Source organism: Heterocephalus glaber, unplaced genomic scaffold, assembly GCF_053883595.1.
Source record: "Heterocephalus glaber isolate CG9 unplaced genomic scaffold, H.glaber_assembly_v1.0 deba00000071, whole genome shotgun sequence".
Lineage (NCBI taxonomy): Eukaryota > Metazoa > Chordata > Mammalia > Rodentia > Bathyergidae > Heterocephalus > Heterocephalus glaber.
The window spans coordinates 17,524,375-17,542,388 of NW_028258137.1; the positions used below are offsets into that span (position 1 = coordinate 17,524,375).

The following is an 18,014-nucleotide window of genomic DNA, read 5'->3' on the forward strand; positions in this document are numbered from 1 at the left end:
CCTGCCACAGAGGGGGTCTGCTATTTTGTAGAGTGATCAAAGAAGTGTTCTTTTCTGAGAAAACATTTGAGCAATGATCTAAAAGGGGAAGAGGAAGAGCAAATGTGAAGGCTTTGAAGTGGAAGCTGGCTGGGCCTATGTAAGCTACTGCAGGGAGCCAGCAGCCCTGGACCAGAGTGATCAAGAAGAAAAGAGAGGGCCAGAGGTTTAGCTCAGTGGCGCCAGCGCCTGCCTGGCAGGCAAAAGATCCTGAGTTTGATCCTCTGTTATGCAAATAAATAAATAAATAAATGAATGAATGAATGAATGAATGGGAGAGGCAAGAGGCAAGTCAGATAATGCCTGGCAGTGGAAAGTACCAATCCCAAGTAAGGCTTTTACTTTAGATTTATTGTGGGAAATGGAGCTATTAGAGAGTTGTAAGCAGATGAGTGATCTGATCTTAGATTTTAATGATATTATTCCAGCTGCTAAACTGAGAACATAGAGAAGCAAGAATGGAAGGAGAGAGACTGATTAGGAGGCTGTTGCAAAAATCTGGAACAGAGATGGTGATGGTGATTTGGGCTGTGGTGACAGCACTAGAAGCAAAGAGAAATGGCCATTCTCTTAAAGGTTTATTTAATACAAGCAACAGAAATTTAAAAATTAGCTTAAGCAAAATGGATAGTGGGGAACTCACTGAATCCCAGAGAACAGTAGAAATTAAGGCAGACCCAAGGAATCTCAGAGAATAGAAACCAGAATACCCATTCTCTCCAATTACAAAAGATCCCCAATCTCTGGTAATAAAGCAGGCTCTAGGAAGCTCTAGGCTTCCACCTCTCCACCCCAGAAACCCCCAAATTTCCCCTCATAGTTCTACTTTGAAAATTCTTGCAAAGAACTGATTGACTGAACCAGGTCACATGACTACCCCTAGAAACATGCTGGTGCCCTGGGGACACTGTGACTTCTGTTTCTGTGGTCAGTGTAGCAGGGACTGTTACAAGAGAAAGAAGAAAACACTGGCCAAAAACAAGAGCTACCATAGCACCTCCAACTAAGAGTAAAGAAAACCTAAATGACAGAAGTGAAACAGAAAAATGTCATTCACCCAAGGAACAAAGAAACAGCAGATATTATTAACTTACCTGGCTGTGAGGAATTTACCAGTAAATCTCACCTGCTTCATGTGCCATCCTTTAACCTTAGCCAAATTCTGAAAATTGAAAAAGACAAACTGACTCCTATTCAACTCAGAAGGCCATTTATTGAAAGAATACAATGATGTTACAAGGATACATCTCACGTAGCCCTAAAAGGCTGTCTTCCGAAGTGCACAGTGCATGATTGTTGGTACTAGGAAAGCCTCTGCTCAATAAGTCACACATTCGTCATGGCTCCCTCTCTGTCAATGAAGGTGTGCTGAGATTCTGAGTGGTGGTTGGGATCAAGGCCAGGCTACACACACACACAACCAGGGGTCTCTTTTAGGTTTTGTGGAACCAAATTTTTACAAATTTCAATAACAATGGGTCAGCACTCAATTGATCTCAATTCATGCCATCCCCTCCAAGTAGTTCACTACAGGGATTCCCCAATCAGCAACAAGTTCCTGACAGGTACTATAGCCACTCAGTAGGGGAGGACCTGACTAGAATCATGTGTTGTCAAACTATGTATCAAAACACAAGAACATGGCTGTGACATGTGTGCTAAGCATGGAGCATCATAAACAAGGCTTTCTTTTTAATGGCTAACATCTTGGAAGGACAGATCTGCTCTGGAATATGCTATCCATCTTGATTCACAGGTGAAAGACTTTTTAGGCTATACATACCACATTTCAGCTCCCATGCATATTTATCCATGCCCCCCCCCGCCAAATGATGAATGCTTGAGAGCTACCTCATGCCATCTAGGATAAGAGAAGGGCAGTGGATTCCACTATCTGGAATGCAAAGAAGCCAGTAGGAAAGGCTGACCATCAACATTATTCATATTCCCCTTCCTGAGAATCATTAGGGCTGGGAAAACTTAAGTGTGTGGAGGCGTGGCTCTTGCATGCAAGGGATCAATATCCACCATTGTTTCCAAATTTGTACTGTTGCTGAACGAACAAAAGTTCCGGAAATTCCTTTAGGGTAGCTCATAGGAAGCACTAGGGGACATTAAGGATTAAAGTGGGCCACTGAAACTTAAGTTCATGCTTTACTGATGGAAAAGAACCATGGAGGTAAGACAAGTTTTGTTTTTTAGTGGATACATATTTTCTTCACACATAATATAAGCCTAAACATGCTGTTTCTCTAAACCAAGTCAAAGATAGAATTTATTGGAATGGGCAATTGAATTTATACTTCTCTATAACAAAACTAATTTAGGAAACAATTTGCTTAGTTTTCTGTTCTTTTCCCATTGATCTGATATAGGAAGGTTAGGGCAGTATTTTTTCATGGAAGTCCCATTAAAAGTACAATTTGAAAAAAACTTCGTAGTTCTATAAAACTGACATGTTTGCAGAAAGTAAAATTATAACTGGGAAAGGGAAAAAGTCATCAGTAGATCAATTATTACAGTTTCCATTAATATTTTGGCTTATAAGCCTCTAACAAATATCTTTGAATGAGTCTGTGACAAATCTGTATATATTTTGCTGCCTCTTAGGCTTTTATGAATTCCAATGTGTCCAACCCATGGGTGCCTATTAAATGTCTGGGTATCTGGCTTATTTAACATTTACTTAGAACCCTCTAAATTCCAAAATACATTTTAGGCAGCAATACTATAGGCCAAAGATCCACAAAACCTTTCTCCACCCAGCTGTGCCATTATAGGCTGCACCATACTGTGCAAACCACTTCAAATCTTTGGCTTTCAGTCCTATTCATCTGCATAATAAAGTGGTTGCATCAGTTGATCTAATTCTTTGAATAGTGAATTCCTGGAGATGGAATTGGTTTCCATGAAGAAATTCATGTAGAAGTTGAGTGTAATTGTCAAACAATGTTTAAAATGAATTTTGGTCTTTATTGTAGGAATTTTATTTATTTTTTAAAAGGCTGTAAACAGTGAGAGTTACACATCAAGCTGTCAAAAGTTGGTGATCTCCTGCATACCTATATTTGGAAGCTTTGTAAAGTCCAATATATAGGCATATCATTTCCAAATAGCTACATATGTTGTCTGTACTTTTTATAAAAGCCTGTAATCAGGTTAAGAATGTGGCTTTTAACTTATTAAAAAAAAAAGTCCAGTGGCACAATTTCTCCACACGCAACATACAAACACACAATTACATTCTCAGACTTTCTCTCCAGTAAGAATCCTCTGATACTGAACTGGAACATTATTTTCTACATATTCTTTAATTTTAGGGTTCCTGCAGTTTACTTCTTGTATGAATTCTCTGGTGTTTAGTAAGAGCTGAGCTTCGACTGAAATTCTTCCCACAATCCTTACAAGAGTAAGGTTTTTCTCCAGTATGAATTCTTTGATGATCATGCAGATTGGTTTTCTTACGGAATGCACGCCCACATTCATTACATTCATAGGGTTTCTCTCCAGTGTGAGTTCTCTCATGCTGAATAAGGGATGAACTCTGACTGAAAGCTTTTCCACAGTCAATACATTCATAGGGTTTCTCTCCAGTGTGGGTTCTCTCATGTTGAGTAAGTGATGAGCGTCGACTGAAGGCCTCTCCACATTCATTACATTCATAGGGCTTCTCACCTGTATGAATTCTGTGATGCTCTATGAAACTTGTACTCCTTTTGAAAGCCTTTCCACATACATTACATTGATAGGGTTTCTCTCCAGGATGAGAAATAGATTGTTGACTAAAGGCCTGCTCACAATCATAGGGATTCTCTCCAGTATGAATCCTCTGATGGTTAGTAAAGTCTGTAATGTGACTGAAGTCTTCCCCACAGTCATTACAATGGTAGGATTTTACTTCAGACAGTGTACTTTCTTCTTGAGTAAGAGAAGAGCTGTGCTTAAAATCTATGCTGTAGTTATTGCTTTGGTAAGGTTTTCCTCTTTTATGAATCCTCATGTGTTTATAAAGGGATGGGCTCTGACCAAAAGCCCTTCCACATATGCTACATTCAAAAGGTTTCTCTCCAGTATGAGTCCTCTCATGTTGGACAAGAGAAGAACATCGACTAAAAGCTTTCCCACATTCCTTACACTGGAAGGGCTTCTCTCCACTGTGTGTGACCTCATGTTGAGTAAGGGATGTGCCATGCCTAAAGGACCTCCCACAAAGATTACATCGATAGGGCTTCTCTCCAGTGTGAATTCTCTGGTGTTGGACAAGGGAGGAGCTGCGTTGGAAGGCTTTCCCACAGAGACTGCACTGATAGGGTTTCTCTCCTGTATGAGCATTCTCATGCTGACCTAGGGATGAGCTATGCCTGAAGGCTTTTCCACACACATTGCACTCAAAGGGTTTTTCTCCAGTGTGAATCCTCTGATGCTCAGTAAGCTGTGTCTTCCAGAGGAAAGTTTTCCCACAGTCAGTACATTCATGGTGCTTCTTGCCAGGATAAATTCCCTGACCTGTACCATTAGGGAATGTGTCTTCTCCTTTATGAGTTTTCTCATGTTTATTAAGTGATGATCTATGAATAAAGGCTTTTCTACATTTATTACATTTATAGGGCTTCTTTTTTGCAAGGATATTATTTTGATTAAGTAAGTCTGAATTATGTCCCAAATTGTTTCCAAGTGTTCCATATTCACTAGGCCTTATTCTTGAAGGAATGTTCAGTTGTGGAATCAAGTCTATGTTCAATCTAGAGTTTTCACCAAATTTATTTTGCTCAAAATTTTCCTCTGGGGTGGTTATTTTCTTCTGTGTAGATACTTCTGGCCCCAGATATCTCCTCCAATTTTTTTGCTGCCTCTCTAGCTGGCTACTAATATCCCAGGCATCTTCTAATGTGACATGTGAGAAATCATCTGTGCTAGGGGATACTTCAGATGTGCTGTGTTGCAGCTTTGATGATTTAGCTTCTGGCCTTGTCTTCCAGTCTGAAAAGAAATGCAAAGCGCAAAAGTTCCCTATTCCTTCCTATTGAAACAAACTGCTACAACAGCAATGAAGAAATGAAAGAAGAATAAATTATACATGACTATGTTTTGAAATTAGTCCTGTAACCTGTGGAGAAGACCAAAATACAGGAAGGACTAGTATGGAGAGGTGATAGTGAAGACTGCAGATCCAGAGTATGCTGAAAGTCCAGAGAACTAGGAAAGCCCACATAGGTGGGCTTGTTAGGGAACAAGGGTAGAAGTGAGCATGAGAGTACAGGCATAGATACTACTGGAATAGGTAGGATCACAGGGCATTTTGCAGGATCCTATCTGATTTCCATACCTCTTGTCCATTTTACAAAATCTCCCACAAAATCTACCTTTAAAAAAAATTGTTCTGGGATGAACCTAGGGCCCTTGCACTGAGCGGCATCCCTTGCTCTTTTTATGTTTTGAGAGAGGGTCTCATTAAGTCACTGAGTTGCTCAAGCTGGGCTCAAACTGAGATCCTCTTGCAGCAGTTTCTCAGAATGCTGGTATTACAGCTTTGTGCCACCATGCCACCTTATCTTTAAAATAACTTCTGAGGCTGGGTAAAGAAGATGTGGGTTTTTTTTTATAAAAGGGAGTACTACTCAGCCATAAAAAATGAGAAACTAGTCATTTATAGCTAAATGGATGCACACTGAGGCCATACTCTTAAGTGAAATAAATAGGACACACGTGTGTAAATACCAAATAGTTTCTCTGGTGTGAGAAACTGAAAGTGTAAATAAGGACTAAAACGTATAATAGGTAATGTGAAATAGGAAGAAAAGGGGCAAAGGGGAAGGGGAAGTGGGAAGAGTAGGGGAAAGGAAAGAAGGGAAAGGAAAAAATATGAGAAAAGGAAAAAATGGAAACAAAGTTTTTGTAAATAGGGAGGGGTGGAGTAGTTGAAGGGAGGGCAGGGGAATGGGGAAAAAATAAGAACTAAGATACATTACGTAAAGGTACAAGTTCCCAATGATAACTGTAAATGTATTGTATACCTAAAATGTACCAATAAAAGAATTTAAGCAAAATAAATAAATAAAGTAACTTCTTAGTTTCCAGGTCTTCAAATAGTGCGGAGAAAATCTATAGCCAATGATCTAACTGAAAATATTATACTTGGAGATCAGGGACTATACAAATTCAGAAAAGTGTTTCAGGTGGCATCTTTTCATTTACAACTAACTACAACTGTGGTTTTAGTCTAAGCTCTGATTGTACACTAATCACATCTCTTAACCAGAAGGATTTATTTCAGTCTGCTTAATAAATGTATCTCTAAGTCTGTTTTTAACCTCAGAATATTAATACCAGATAATTAATTTATTTCTAGCATCTAAGAATGGTAACCTTTAGAACTGAAGGCAGGAAGCTTTCTGGAACAATGGAAATGTTGCATATTGATAGAAATTTGGGTTAGAAGAAGGCATTTGTCAAAACCAACTAAGTGGTACATATAAGAGGTGTATATTTTTCATTGTATGCACCATTTTCTTAAAGAAAACAACTACAAAAATACTGAACAGTAATGATGTGTGTAGAAGTGAAATGTACTGTTGTCTCCAACTTCCTTGGCGATGTTTCAACAAGTAAAACGGTTTGATGGATAGATGAAAAGATATATGATAAAGCAAATTGTAAAGAGTAAATGTTATAATCTTGGTGGCATGTATACAGTGTCCTCTGTATTTTTTCCCAACTTTTCTATGTATTTGAAACTTTTCATAAAATGCTCTAAGGGGAAAAAAACAATTAAGGGACCCTAAACCTCCAAATTCCTTACTCTGAAAAAAGAATCAATTATAAACTCATAGGGCAGAGAATGCTTTGTTTTTCTGTTTGTTTGGTTTGATTTCTTGTGGTACTGGGGAATGAACTCAGGGCCTTGCATATACTAGACAAGTTCTCTACCTCTGAGCTATATCTCCAGTCCATTTTATTTTAAGACAGGGTCTAAGTCCCCTATGCTGGCTTTGAATTTGTGATCCTACAGGGCCAGGGATTTAGCTCAGTGGTTCCACCTCCTGCCTCGCAAGCAAAAGATGCCAAGTTTGATCCCTGGTACCAAAAAAAAAGAAATGAATTTGTGATCCTCCTGCCTCAGCCACCCATGTAGCTGGGACCACAGGCCTGTGCCCCTGTGCATGGCTATATTTTTTGTTTTTTGTTTTTTTGGTACCGGGGATCGAACTTGGTCCTTGCGCTTGTGCAGCAGGTGGCAAAACCACTGAGCTAAATCCACAGCCCATAGCTATATTTTTTAAGAATCTTTCTCAGTAGGTCATTCGTGAAAATTTGTCAAGTGAAAAGAATGAGAAAATTCCTTCCCCTGCCAGGTGCCATATCAAATCAATTTCTGACTGTGTTTTGCAACACAGAATATATCAAAATATAATTAAATTTGAGTTTGTATAGTAGAGATGATATGACTGGTATTTCTGATCAGGAAAGAAATAAATATATTAATATATATTAGGTTTCATGGATTAGATAGATTTTTGAACTCAAACAATAGATGGCTTTGGACAGGAAGACTGTAGTGAGGGAAACTATATGCTACCTTTAGGAAAACAAAAAAAAGATGTTCAATCTAAGGAAACACAAGGTAATTCTGAAAGATCTAATAGACCTTTAAATCAAGGATTTTCTATTTCTTATAATGAGGTACAGGGAGTAATAGCAAGGTTTTATCAGCAGTGGGTGATTTATGCAGATAAAATATTAAAATCCAATTATGTTCCATCAACTGATAAATTTAAACAAAATGTGGCATATCCAGACAATAGAATATTACTCAGCAGTAAAAAGGAATAAATTACTGATACATGCTATAACATGAATCAATCTTGAAATCACGTTAAGAGAAAAAAGTCAGTCATATGTTATATGATTCAAGTAATACAAAATGTCCAAAGAGGCAAATCCATAGAGACAGAAAGCAGATGAATGGTTGCCAGGGGCTGGGAGAAATGGGGAATTGGGTATGACTCTTAATTGGCTTGGGTGATGAAAAAGTTCTAATGTTTTGCATGACATAGGGAACAACACAGTAGTGATGTATGCACAACTCTGTAATACACACACAAAAACAATGACGAGTACACCTTAGAAGAGTGACTCTTGCTTGGTGGCCCACACTTGTAATTCCAGTGCTTAGAAGGCTGAGGCAGGAGGATTATGAGCTCAAGGCCAGCTTGGGCTACACAGTGATTTCAAGGCCAGCATGAAATATATAGTGAGACCCTCTGTCAAAGGAGGAGGAGGAAGCAGGCTGTCTCTTAGGGTATGTGAATTATACCTGGATAAAATCCTAATTTAAAAACTATCCAATATAGATTATAAGAAACAAAGAATGAGTAAATCCACCTGGGAGTTATAGTAATCTAAGCTCAGCACCTGGTTTAGAATATTACCACCAGAAGTTAGAATGCAGGAAAATCTAAGAAACTTCTCAAAGGAAGAAAATAATCTGGGTTGAAAGGAAAAGACTAAACTGATTATGGTGTCTAGCCTCAGGATTACAAGTCCAGTGGTTTCTATAACAAAAGGCAGAAATGAGTAATAGGTAAGGTAGCAAGATGTGCTGCCTGGGGATGAAAGAGGATAAATTTAGGTTTTATATATTTAATATGAGCTCTGTGAAACTTCCAAGTGGTGGTCCTGTGAGAAGAAAAAAGTGGCCAGGGTTTAAGTCAGGGAGTTTTCTAAGTCTACAGCATAAAGAGTTGCAACTATGAGAAGGCAGTCACCCTTTTAGGGAGGTAACACAGACAGAAAGAAGCAGAGGTTGAAGGACAGATTCCTGAGGGCAGCTTCACAGAGGGGGAAAATAAGAAAAGACCATACCATAGCTTGGATGTTAAATGCCCTCCAAAGGCCCATGTGTCAAAAGTGTGGTCCCTAGGGAGGTGCTACTGGGAGGTAGTGGAACCTTTATGAGGCAGGGCCTAGGTCACTGGGTGTGTGTCTTTAACGGGGATGGTGGGACCCTGGCTCTGCCTCTTTCCCTCTTGCTTTTTGGTTGGTGAAGTGAGAAGTTTTCCTTTACCATCATGTCTTGCTATGTTGTCACACCCTAGGCCCAAAGCAAAAGTGCTGACCAATCACAGCCTGGAACCTCTAAAACTGTCAACCAGAATACACCTTTTCTATTAATAAGTTGATTGCCTCAAGCATTTCATTATAGTGATGAAAAGCTGACTACCACAGACCTAAGGCCCAAAAGCCCTCCACAAGGCAAAAGACTGGGAGATGATGATAGTTCAAGGACATGGTGGGTATCCCATTCTCCCCTCAACCTCCCAGGAGGCAATGGATCAAACCAGCATAAAGATGATATGGCAAGAAGATGGTGCTGCTCCCTAGACAGGTGTTTCAGGACTAAGGTCAAGAAAAGGAGTCTGAAGGTAAGTTACAAAGGGAGGGAAATCAAGACTGGACTGTTTCCTACAAGTCTGGGCCATCCAACCGTGAAAGCAGCAAGGCAAAACAAGAAGACATGGGAGTTCATGTCTGAATAAGAAAAGCCCTCTCTCCATAATGAAAGGAATGTGAGACACCAGAGAAGAAAATAATCCAGCAAGGTAAGGGATGCAAAATAAGCAAAAGTGGTATTCTGAGCCAGGGCAAAGGCTACTTTTAGAGAAGAAAAAGGGGTAACTTTCTCTAAGACCTACTGACAACAGAGCACTCTCCCGGAGAACAGAGGAATGGAAAGCTGTCACTCAGAAGATGGGTTCAGCTTCCTTGGCAGGTTTAGGAGCTCCCCAGCCAGCCGCTTCAAGGTGCACCACCCTCAAGCTGTGTCACTGTCCGCACTGATTCCTACAGGTGAGATCGCACTCATTTACCTGAACAGAAAGGCCTTTGGATTTCTCCCTCTGATATCCATGGCTCTTCTCCTTGCTCCAATTTGAAGATCACCTCTGGTTTGGAAACTTGATATCCTGCTCGTGGGTAAATACACAAGATTGTTGGTGCAAGTGGACAAAGAACCTTCCTACAAGTCAGTACTAGTCTTGGTCCTCGGGAACTCTGAAGGAAAAGAAAGGTGCAACTTAAGGAGTCATGCAATCAAAGTGGCTATGTCCGGTTCTGCAAAATAAAGACCTATCACCTAAAGAGCAGGCACAAAACCCCAGAAAGCTAGTTCCCAAAGACAGGAACAGGCTTTAGCCCCTAGGCACCCTGCTCACAGTTACCAAGGCTGTGAGCGCAACAAGAGAAGTGGACCTTACCAAGAGAAACCAGGTGGCTGTAGTTCTCCAGCATCACATCCCTGTACAAGCTTCTCTGGGCAGAGTCCACGTGATGCCATTCTTCCCGGGTGAAATCCACAGCCACATCTTTGAATGTCACTGATTCCTGCAGGATCACAATCTTGCTCAACAACATCAATGTTTCCATGGCAATACTAGGAACATACTGTGGGATCTATCAGCAGTGATCATGTGCTTGCTCTCCTGAGGGGGCAATGTTGGGTTATATATGCTAGTCATTCACACAAAGTTGTAAAGGATCTAGTGTATCTGTTGAGAAGTTATGAGGGGCAATTTGTCTTGCAAACTTGTGTCCCCACTTACCTACCTTCCCATCTGCTTCCAAGCCAAGCTTTTTTATACAATCACTAATTCCTCATTGCCCATTCACCTCCTTTGTCACAAAACCCAGACATGGTAGGGAGTGAAAATTGATAGCCCTCCTTTGTTTCCAAAACAAATTCAGTCCCAGAAATAATCACTCTTAACATTTTGGTTTATACACTTAAGAGTCTCTTATCCACGTTTTACGCATGCACACACGTGCACACACACACCACTCAGTCTTGTTTTATGAAACAATCATATATTGTTCTACAACTTGCTTTTTACATTTGACTATGTATCTGGAAGATCCTTCCATAGTGGATACATAATTTCACCTTATTGTTTCACTGTCATCCATTACAGTTGTATCACAAGATACCTACTACCTAAAACTAACAGCATCCCACTATACTAAGAAAAAATTGAAGCTCTCCTGCCACTAATTAGCCATGCTGATCTTGGTATTCCTTGACTACACCATGCTTTCAGGACAAGTATCAAATACACACCAGATTTCAAAGACTTGTACCAAAAAAAAAAGGTAAATACCGTAGTAGTACTTAAAAGATGCTGATTATACCTAGAAATAATATTCTGGATACGCTGGGTTAAATAATATGTACTACTAAAATTAATTTTACCTGTTATTTTGTATACTGTTGCTACTAGACAATTTAAAATTACTACACATGTGTAGCTTCTGTTTCTTTTGGACAGTGTTGTCCTAGTTTATTCTAGATCTCTACCTCAGGCCATCCTCTCCAGGTTTTGGAATCATTCTCTCAAACTTTGCCTCCTGTCATGGACCTCATGTTTCTGCCACATGGACTCTTGGCCCTGACAACTTCATTTTCTTTTTCTTTTTTTTCTGTCTCCTTGCTTTCATATATTTTATTCTGCCCGTAATGTATTTTCTATAGCCAAAATTCCTAGTCATCATTCTAGAAACAGCTCAAGGTTTCCTTCCTTTGTAGGTTTTCTAGATCCTCCATCCTCCTTGTCCTCCCTTCAGCATTTGGTCCACATCTCCACTCAAAAACTGCAGCCACCATAAAAAGAAAAAGAAAAAAAAAAACCAAAAAACTGCAGCCATCTATTTACATTTTTTTTTTTGCTCAAGAAATTCTCAAAATCCTTTACATTTCAGAATGGCCAACACCAAACACGTTGAGATTGTCCAGATTATCTGGGCAACTCTTTAAAATTGTCCAAGAATAGGGCCGGGGATTTAGCTCAGTGGTTCTGGCGCCTGCCTTGCAAGCACAAGGTCCCGAGTTCAATCCCAGGTACCAAAAAAAAAATTGTCCAAGAGTGCAGGGCCCTACAAAGTATGTTTTAAAAGTTCCTCAGGGCTGGGTGTGGTGGTACACACCTGTAATCCCAGCACTTAGGGGGCTGAGGCAGCAGGATCACTGAGAGCTCAAGGACAGCCTCAGTTACATAGTGAGTTCAAGGCTAGCCTGCATATTGAGACCCTGTCTCAAAAAAAAAAAAATTCCTCAGGTGGTTCAAGATATAAGTTCAACAAGGAAGATTTACTGAACATTCACCATAGGCCAGGCACTGAGCTCAGTCATTGTGTGCACTCTCTTTATATTTCCTCACTGAAGTCTACTGGCACCCCACGGGAAGCACCAGTTTCCTGGTTTTGAAGTGTGACCCTGGTTAAGAAACACTGCCTGGCACACAGTAGGCAATCCAAAAACATCTGATGAGCGAACCTTGGGTAGTTCTTGCTGAAGGGAAACAAGGAGTGGTTCTGAGGCTAAAAAAATTATAAGTTAGAGCCAGACATGGTGCCATATACCTGTAATCCCAGTACTCTGGGAGGCAGAGGCAGGAGGATCACAAGCTTGAGCTTAGCCTGGGCAATGGAGAGAAAACCTGTCTCAAAATTTAAAAAGGCCAGGTCCAGGGATTTAGCTCAGTGGTGCTGTCACCTGCTTCACAATTGCAAGGTCCCAAGTTCGATCCCCGGTACCAAAAAAAAAAAATTTAAAAAGGCCAAGGCCAGGGCCAGTGCTAAGGCCCTAGGTTCAATCCCCAGTTAAAACACATACACACATACATGAAAGTTAAGATTGTAAATTTTATGTTATGTGTATTTTACCACAATTAAAAAAAAAAAAAAAAAGATATTGAAGCTAAAAAAAAAGTCTATAATAAACTGGTGCATGGTCCATGTCCGCAGTCTCAGCTATTTGGGTGGCTGAGGTAGGAGGATAACACATTTGAAGCCAGCCTAAGCAACTTAGACGTTTCAAAAAAAATAAAAAGAGATGAGAATACAGCTCAGTGGTAGGGCACTTGCCTACCAAATGTGAGACCTGGTTCAATTTCCCAGATTGTGAGGGAAAAAGTCTAAAACAAAAGTTAATTTAAAGGAAAAAGAAAAGCATTTTTAGATATATATTATATATATGCTCACAGTAAGGTATATTTTAATAAAATAAAAGCAATACAAGACAACAGTCAAGGAAAGATTCTAACTTTTGAAATCAGTCTCAATGAAACAGGTTTGGATAATCTTACTTAACATTAAGGACAAAACTTTTTAAAACTATTCAGTGCAAGGAACATTGCTTCATGAAATTATTTTATCACAAAATTAGGGTCATTGAAACTGGAAGATATAATTTCTACTATATTAGGAACAGAAAGTATAAATTTGCTGCTGGGGTTAAGTGCTTCTGAATGTCCATTCATACAATACACACTCACCTTACGTTTACTCTGGAGCAAGGGCAAAAGAAGTTGGACAGCCCTGTCCTAAAGGTGCTCAAAGCCTGGTACAAGTAGGTAAGCATGCCACCCCACAGGATGTGAAAACAGTGCTGTCACAGGCTCTCTGGGAACGGAGAAGGGCCTGTGACCTTACTCTAAGGAAGATGTTTCTGAGTGAGGCTTAAACACCAGCTCTGGTCAGTGTAGGAGGAGGCTGGGAAAGAGGATCTCTGGACCAAGGTGCTCTGATGTCCTTGATCACTAACATCCTGACTGATTCAACAAGAGGCTTGGTTAATGCTACCCTGGTGACCCAGGAGCATTATGTCTATTGGAATGTTGGTGACCTGAGCCAAGTTTTACAAGTTTTACTGGGTCTGTTCTTTGAGATGATCTAACCACAGAGCTCTTAGGATCTGAAGTCAACAGAGACTAGGCTTTGATGCCTCCCCATTTCCTCTCTATCAAGGTAAAATACCATGAGACCTGGTCTTCATGGAAAATACCATTCTTCTCCCTAACTAAAAATGTAGTACATGTGTAATGAAAAAAAAAAAAAGGTGAACAAGAATGCAGAGTGTTTACACAGATGTAGCTGCCAACAATACAAATGTAGCTGCTAACAATCCTAATGATGCTCCATCACTGTCATTTCCTCTACTTTAGCCAGCTCTTTATCAACTACACTCGGGGGAAGGTCCTACTCATCAAAACACCTCTCCAAAGGAGCTCCAACTTTCAAACATTCCCATATGATTCAGCATGCATGGTAATCTGTATCTAACAAAAAGTCACACTAGTTTCTTGCTCAAAACTATCAGCTCAAGCTGCCTCTTTGCTGCTCCTTGAATATACCAGACATACTGAGACTGTTCCCTCTTCCCACCATGTTCTTCCCCTGACATCTGGATCCATGACTCCTTCAGTTCTTGTTAAGTCTGCTCAGATGTCACCATTTCAGTAAGGATAAGGCTTCAGTACCCTGACCATTCTATTTATAACTGCACCGCTAGGGCCGGGGATTTAGCCTAGTGGTTTCGCTGCTTGCTGCGCAAGCGCAAGGACCAAGTTTGATCCCCGGCACCAAAAAAAAAAAAAACCAAACAAATAAAACTGCACCCCTATCACAAGCTCCCCACCTAGCCACTCAATTTCTTTTATCTTTTTTTACACTTAAAGCTATCATCTTTTAGGATAATATAAACTGTACACATTGAATTCATCCGTCTCCTGTTTCTAGAATACAAGCGCCATGAGAGCAGCCTTATAAATTTTGTTCACTAAAGTTCCCCAGGTGCCTAGACAATTGCTTGACACATAATAAGGTCTCAATGACTTGTCTCATAAACAAATGAATGAATGAGTTACAAGGCCAAAAAGAAATCCAAACTCTTTTCTACCCACTGTCAGCAACCCACACCACCTGCTGTCACAGAGGACAATGGTTTCCTGAATACATTCTGTTCCCACATCTTCTTGTCTCTCCTGACACAGAAAGTCAGCTCTATTCCTAACCTCTTCATTTTTATTGCTTAGACTTTGCACTTATTCAAAGGACTGATTTCTTCCCACAGGGAGAATTTCCTGCCTCCTCTCTGAACTCAGAGTAACTCCCTAGTGCTATACTTCTGCCTGTTTACCCCTACTGAACTGTCAGCCAGGGCAACAGTCACGTGATTCATTACTCAGTTTTGCACTCCCTTGACGACAATGCTCAGAGAAGGGGAACTACTGACAAAGGGAAATTTCGATCTAAAAAGTCCCACTGTAGGGCAGGTATTCTGTTCTGTCCATCTCTGACAGACACCTGCAGCTTGTGTTAGGTAACTCAAGAGAACCATCAGATGATTCCAGAACAATGTAACTGACTCAGGGTGCTTAGGAAACATGGCTGTAAAAGTGAAGTTTAATGTGGTCCCTAAAAGTCAATACTCAAAACACATTATCTACTTTCACCATTAAAAAAGGCAACAGAAACGACCATTGCCCCAGATGAGGTATTAAGTCATCCCAAGTCTCACAGCCTTCTGAGGGAATACTTTGTGTATAAAGGTGAGAATGACAGTAATTTGCTCTGGCTCTCCTCAAACCAACTGTCTTCCTCTAGCATTACTTGCTTTATTCCTTAAACAAGTAATTAACTCCTATAAACAAGTAGTTTAAAAAATATTTATATATATACATACATACATACATTATACATTATATAAGTTTAATTTATTAACTGCTTTTCAATACTACTAGCATTTTATTGGGATTGATCTCGATTGTATCATACACCTAGCAACTATCACCTGTAATTTTTTCTTAACTTTAAAGACAGTATGGATTAAAAGATCCAGATACCATCTAGATTTTATATTTTCAATGAAATACTTCATGTAAATCAATGGATAACCTCAGAGTTGTAATGACTGTATAAAAATGCCCCCTGTGCCACAAAAATAAACGGGCTCATAAATCAGCTTCATTAAGATGAAGGCTGGACTTTTGGGGTTGTGCACTTGTACATTTTTGTTAAAGCAGAAAAGGGCTAGGAGGCTGAGGCAGGAGGATCACAAGTTCAAGTCCCACCTGGGCAACTTAGTGAGAACCTGTCTCAAAATAAAGAGATGGGGATGTAGCTCAGTGTGAAGGCCATGGGTTCAATCCCCAGTACAGACAAACAAACAAAAAACCAACCAAACAAACAAACCAAAACAGCAGTAAAGAACATAAAAACCTCAGGGGAAGTCAGTCCTGGTTTGTTATCCTTGCCCGTGAAAGCCCACCACCAGCCTCTTCCTAGGCATACTGACCAAACTTCTGAATCTTAAGGTCTCTCATGGCCCCTGACCCCGAAGCTGGGTCTCTCCCCTCCAGACTTACCAATATTCTCTTTCTCCTCTACAGTTTTCTATCCTGTCACCTTACCCTCTCCACTCCTCATTGACAAGATTTCAAAGAAGTGGTCCCGCACTCTGGACTCAGCAATGACACTTCCAACACATCCAACCTTAGCTACTCTCCCAAGATCGCACTGCCCTGATGCGGTCTATTCCCTCCTCCTCTCCCTTGAGAATCTCGCACTGCCCAGCTCTGGACACGCTGGGGTTTCACGTGGTTAGGAGCCTCCGAGGGGCAATCGAGCCAAGACTGTGTATCTCTAGGTGAAGAACAATAACTGTCCCCAAAAGGTCCCGGGCCCCCCGCCGGATCCAAACGCGCGTCTCACCTGAGGTGCTGCGGTGGGCCGCCTGGGGGCCATTCCTGACTCGTGGGGCGGCTCCGGGACAGGGACTGCGGAGAAAGAAGAGGGCGCTCACTGGGATGCGACCGCCGCCCCCCTCCGTCACTGTGCAGCTAGAGGATTGGGAGCACGGGCCCCGCCCCTGCCTGCTGCTCCCGCAGGTCCCCTGTGGCCACGCCCAGTCCCAGCCGCAGGGCGGTGGGCGAGGCCCCCAAACGCGGGAGGTGCCGCGCCAACCCGCGCACTCGGAAACACTGCCTCCAGAGGGCTCCGGATTTGGGACCTCCAGCACACCCAGGGCCTCGGATCGGCCCCTCCCGCTCCGCAGGCTTTCTTTTTGCTTCTTTTCTTCAGAAGGGCCAGATGCCCAAAGCGGTCTCCGTCGCAATGGGGGGCGCACAATGGCCGCAGCGACGGGCCAGAGCCAGAAGTGCGCCTGCGCACGTGGAACCTCGCTCCAGCACCGTGTGCGTGCGAACTACACTTCCCAGAATCCCTCGCGCGTGGGCCCTACAAAGGCAGTCTCCGGAGGTGCTGTGTGGCCTGGTGGGGACCGGGATGAGTGCAGAGGAAGGCTGGACTGAGCGCCTCCTGTGTGTCCCGGTCATGTCACTGGTGGTGGCATACAAATTGGGGTGGCGTAGGTGCTAGTGGACCAGGTAGAAGACTAAAACGTAAACATAGAACAAGATAATTGCAGAAGTGAGACCACCCGTCGGTCACTATCAATGATTTGAACTCTCTGAGACCCCCCTGAACAATACCTACTATAATAACTAAGATACTCCATGAAATATTTAATATTAATTCAGAGAAAAAGAACCAAGATAAGGTCCAGGGATTTAGCTCAGTGGTTCCGGCGCCTGCCTCGCAGGCAAAGCGCAAGGTCCAAGTTCGATCCCTGATACCAAAAACAAAACAAAAAAATTTATTCTGCTCTCTCACCATTCTTCGAGGTAGCCCGGCACCTCCTTCCCCAATCTTGGGTGCTCCTGAAAAAAGATAGATATGTGACCTGAACAGTGACTGAACCAAATTGTTACTACTGATACAGGGATGATATAGGAGATGAAATAGGACCTCCAAATGATATAAGGAAATACTATACTTCTGAACCTGTTAGGTGTCTGATATGCCACATTCATGATCTCTAAAATTGAAGAATGAATTCTAGGAACAACGGAAGTTAAGAGTAGGAACTATTTATTGAGAGGATAACTTCTAAGAGGCAGGAGGGGTCCCAAATAGGTACCCAAGACCCCACTTTTCTTTTTTTTTTTTTTTTTTGGTACTGGGGATCGAAATCAGGTCCTTGCACTTGTGTAGCAGGGGGTGAAACCACTGAGCTAAATCCCCAGCTAGGACCCCACTTTTCAAGGGAAGTTTTCTAGAGCAAAAACCACGTGGATATAACGTGGGTT

At 41.4% G+C, this 18,014-nt stretch overlaps 1 protein-coding gene across 5 annotated transcripts; it reads right to left on the reverse strand.

The window, feature by feature from the left end:
- Positions 1 to 1,232: 1,232 nt before the first annotated feature.
- Positions 1,233 to 17,016, reverse strand: Zfp90 (ZFP90 zinc finger protein). Of its 5 annotated transcripts, XM_087205090.1 has the most exons (6): positions 16,839 to 16,971; positions 16,570 to 16,643; positions 14,765 to 14,767; positions 10,293 to 10,479; positions 9,906 to 10,001; positions 3,003 to 5,019 (listed from the first exon to the last, which is right to left on the reverse strand). In XM_087205090.1, exons 2-6 carry the CDS (start codon positions 16,609 to 16,611, stop codon positions 3,356 to 3,358), a joined length of 1,992 nt encoding a protein of 663 aa, XP_087061216.1. In that variant the 5' UTR covers positions 16,612 to 16,643; positions 16,839 to 16,971; the 3' UTR covers positions 3,003 to 3,355. The 5 variants fall into 5 exon arrangements, with proteins under 5 accessions (XP_012926983.2, XP_021112455.2, XP_012926981.2 ...); XM_013071529.3 differs by lacking the exon at positions 14,765 to 14,767 and having other exon boundaries at positions 1,233 to 5,019; positions 10,293 to 10,419; positions 16,579 to 16,643; positions 16,888 to 17,016; XM_021256796.2 differs by lacking the exon at positions 14,765 to 14,767 and having other exon boundaries at positions 1,233 to 5,019; positions 10,293 to 10,419; positions 16,579 to 16,643; positions 16,877 to 17,012.
- Positions 17,017 to 18,014: the final 998 nt, after the last annotated feature.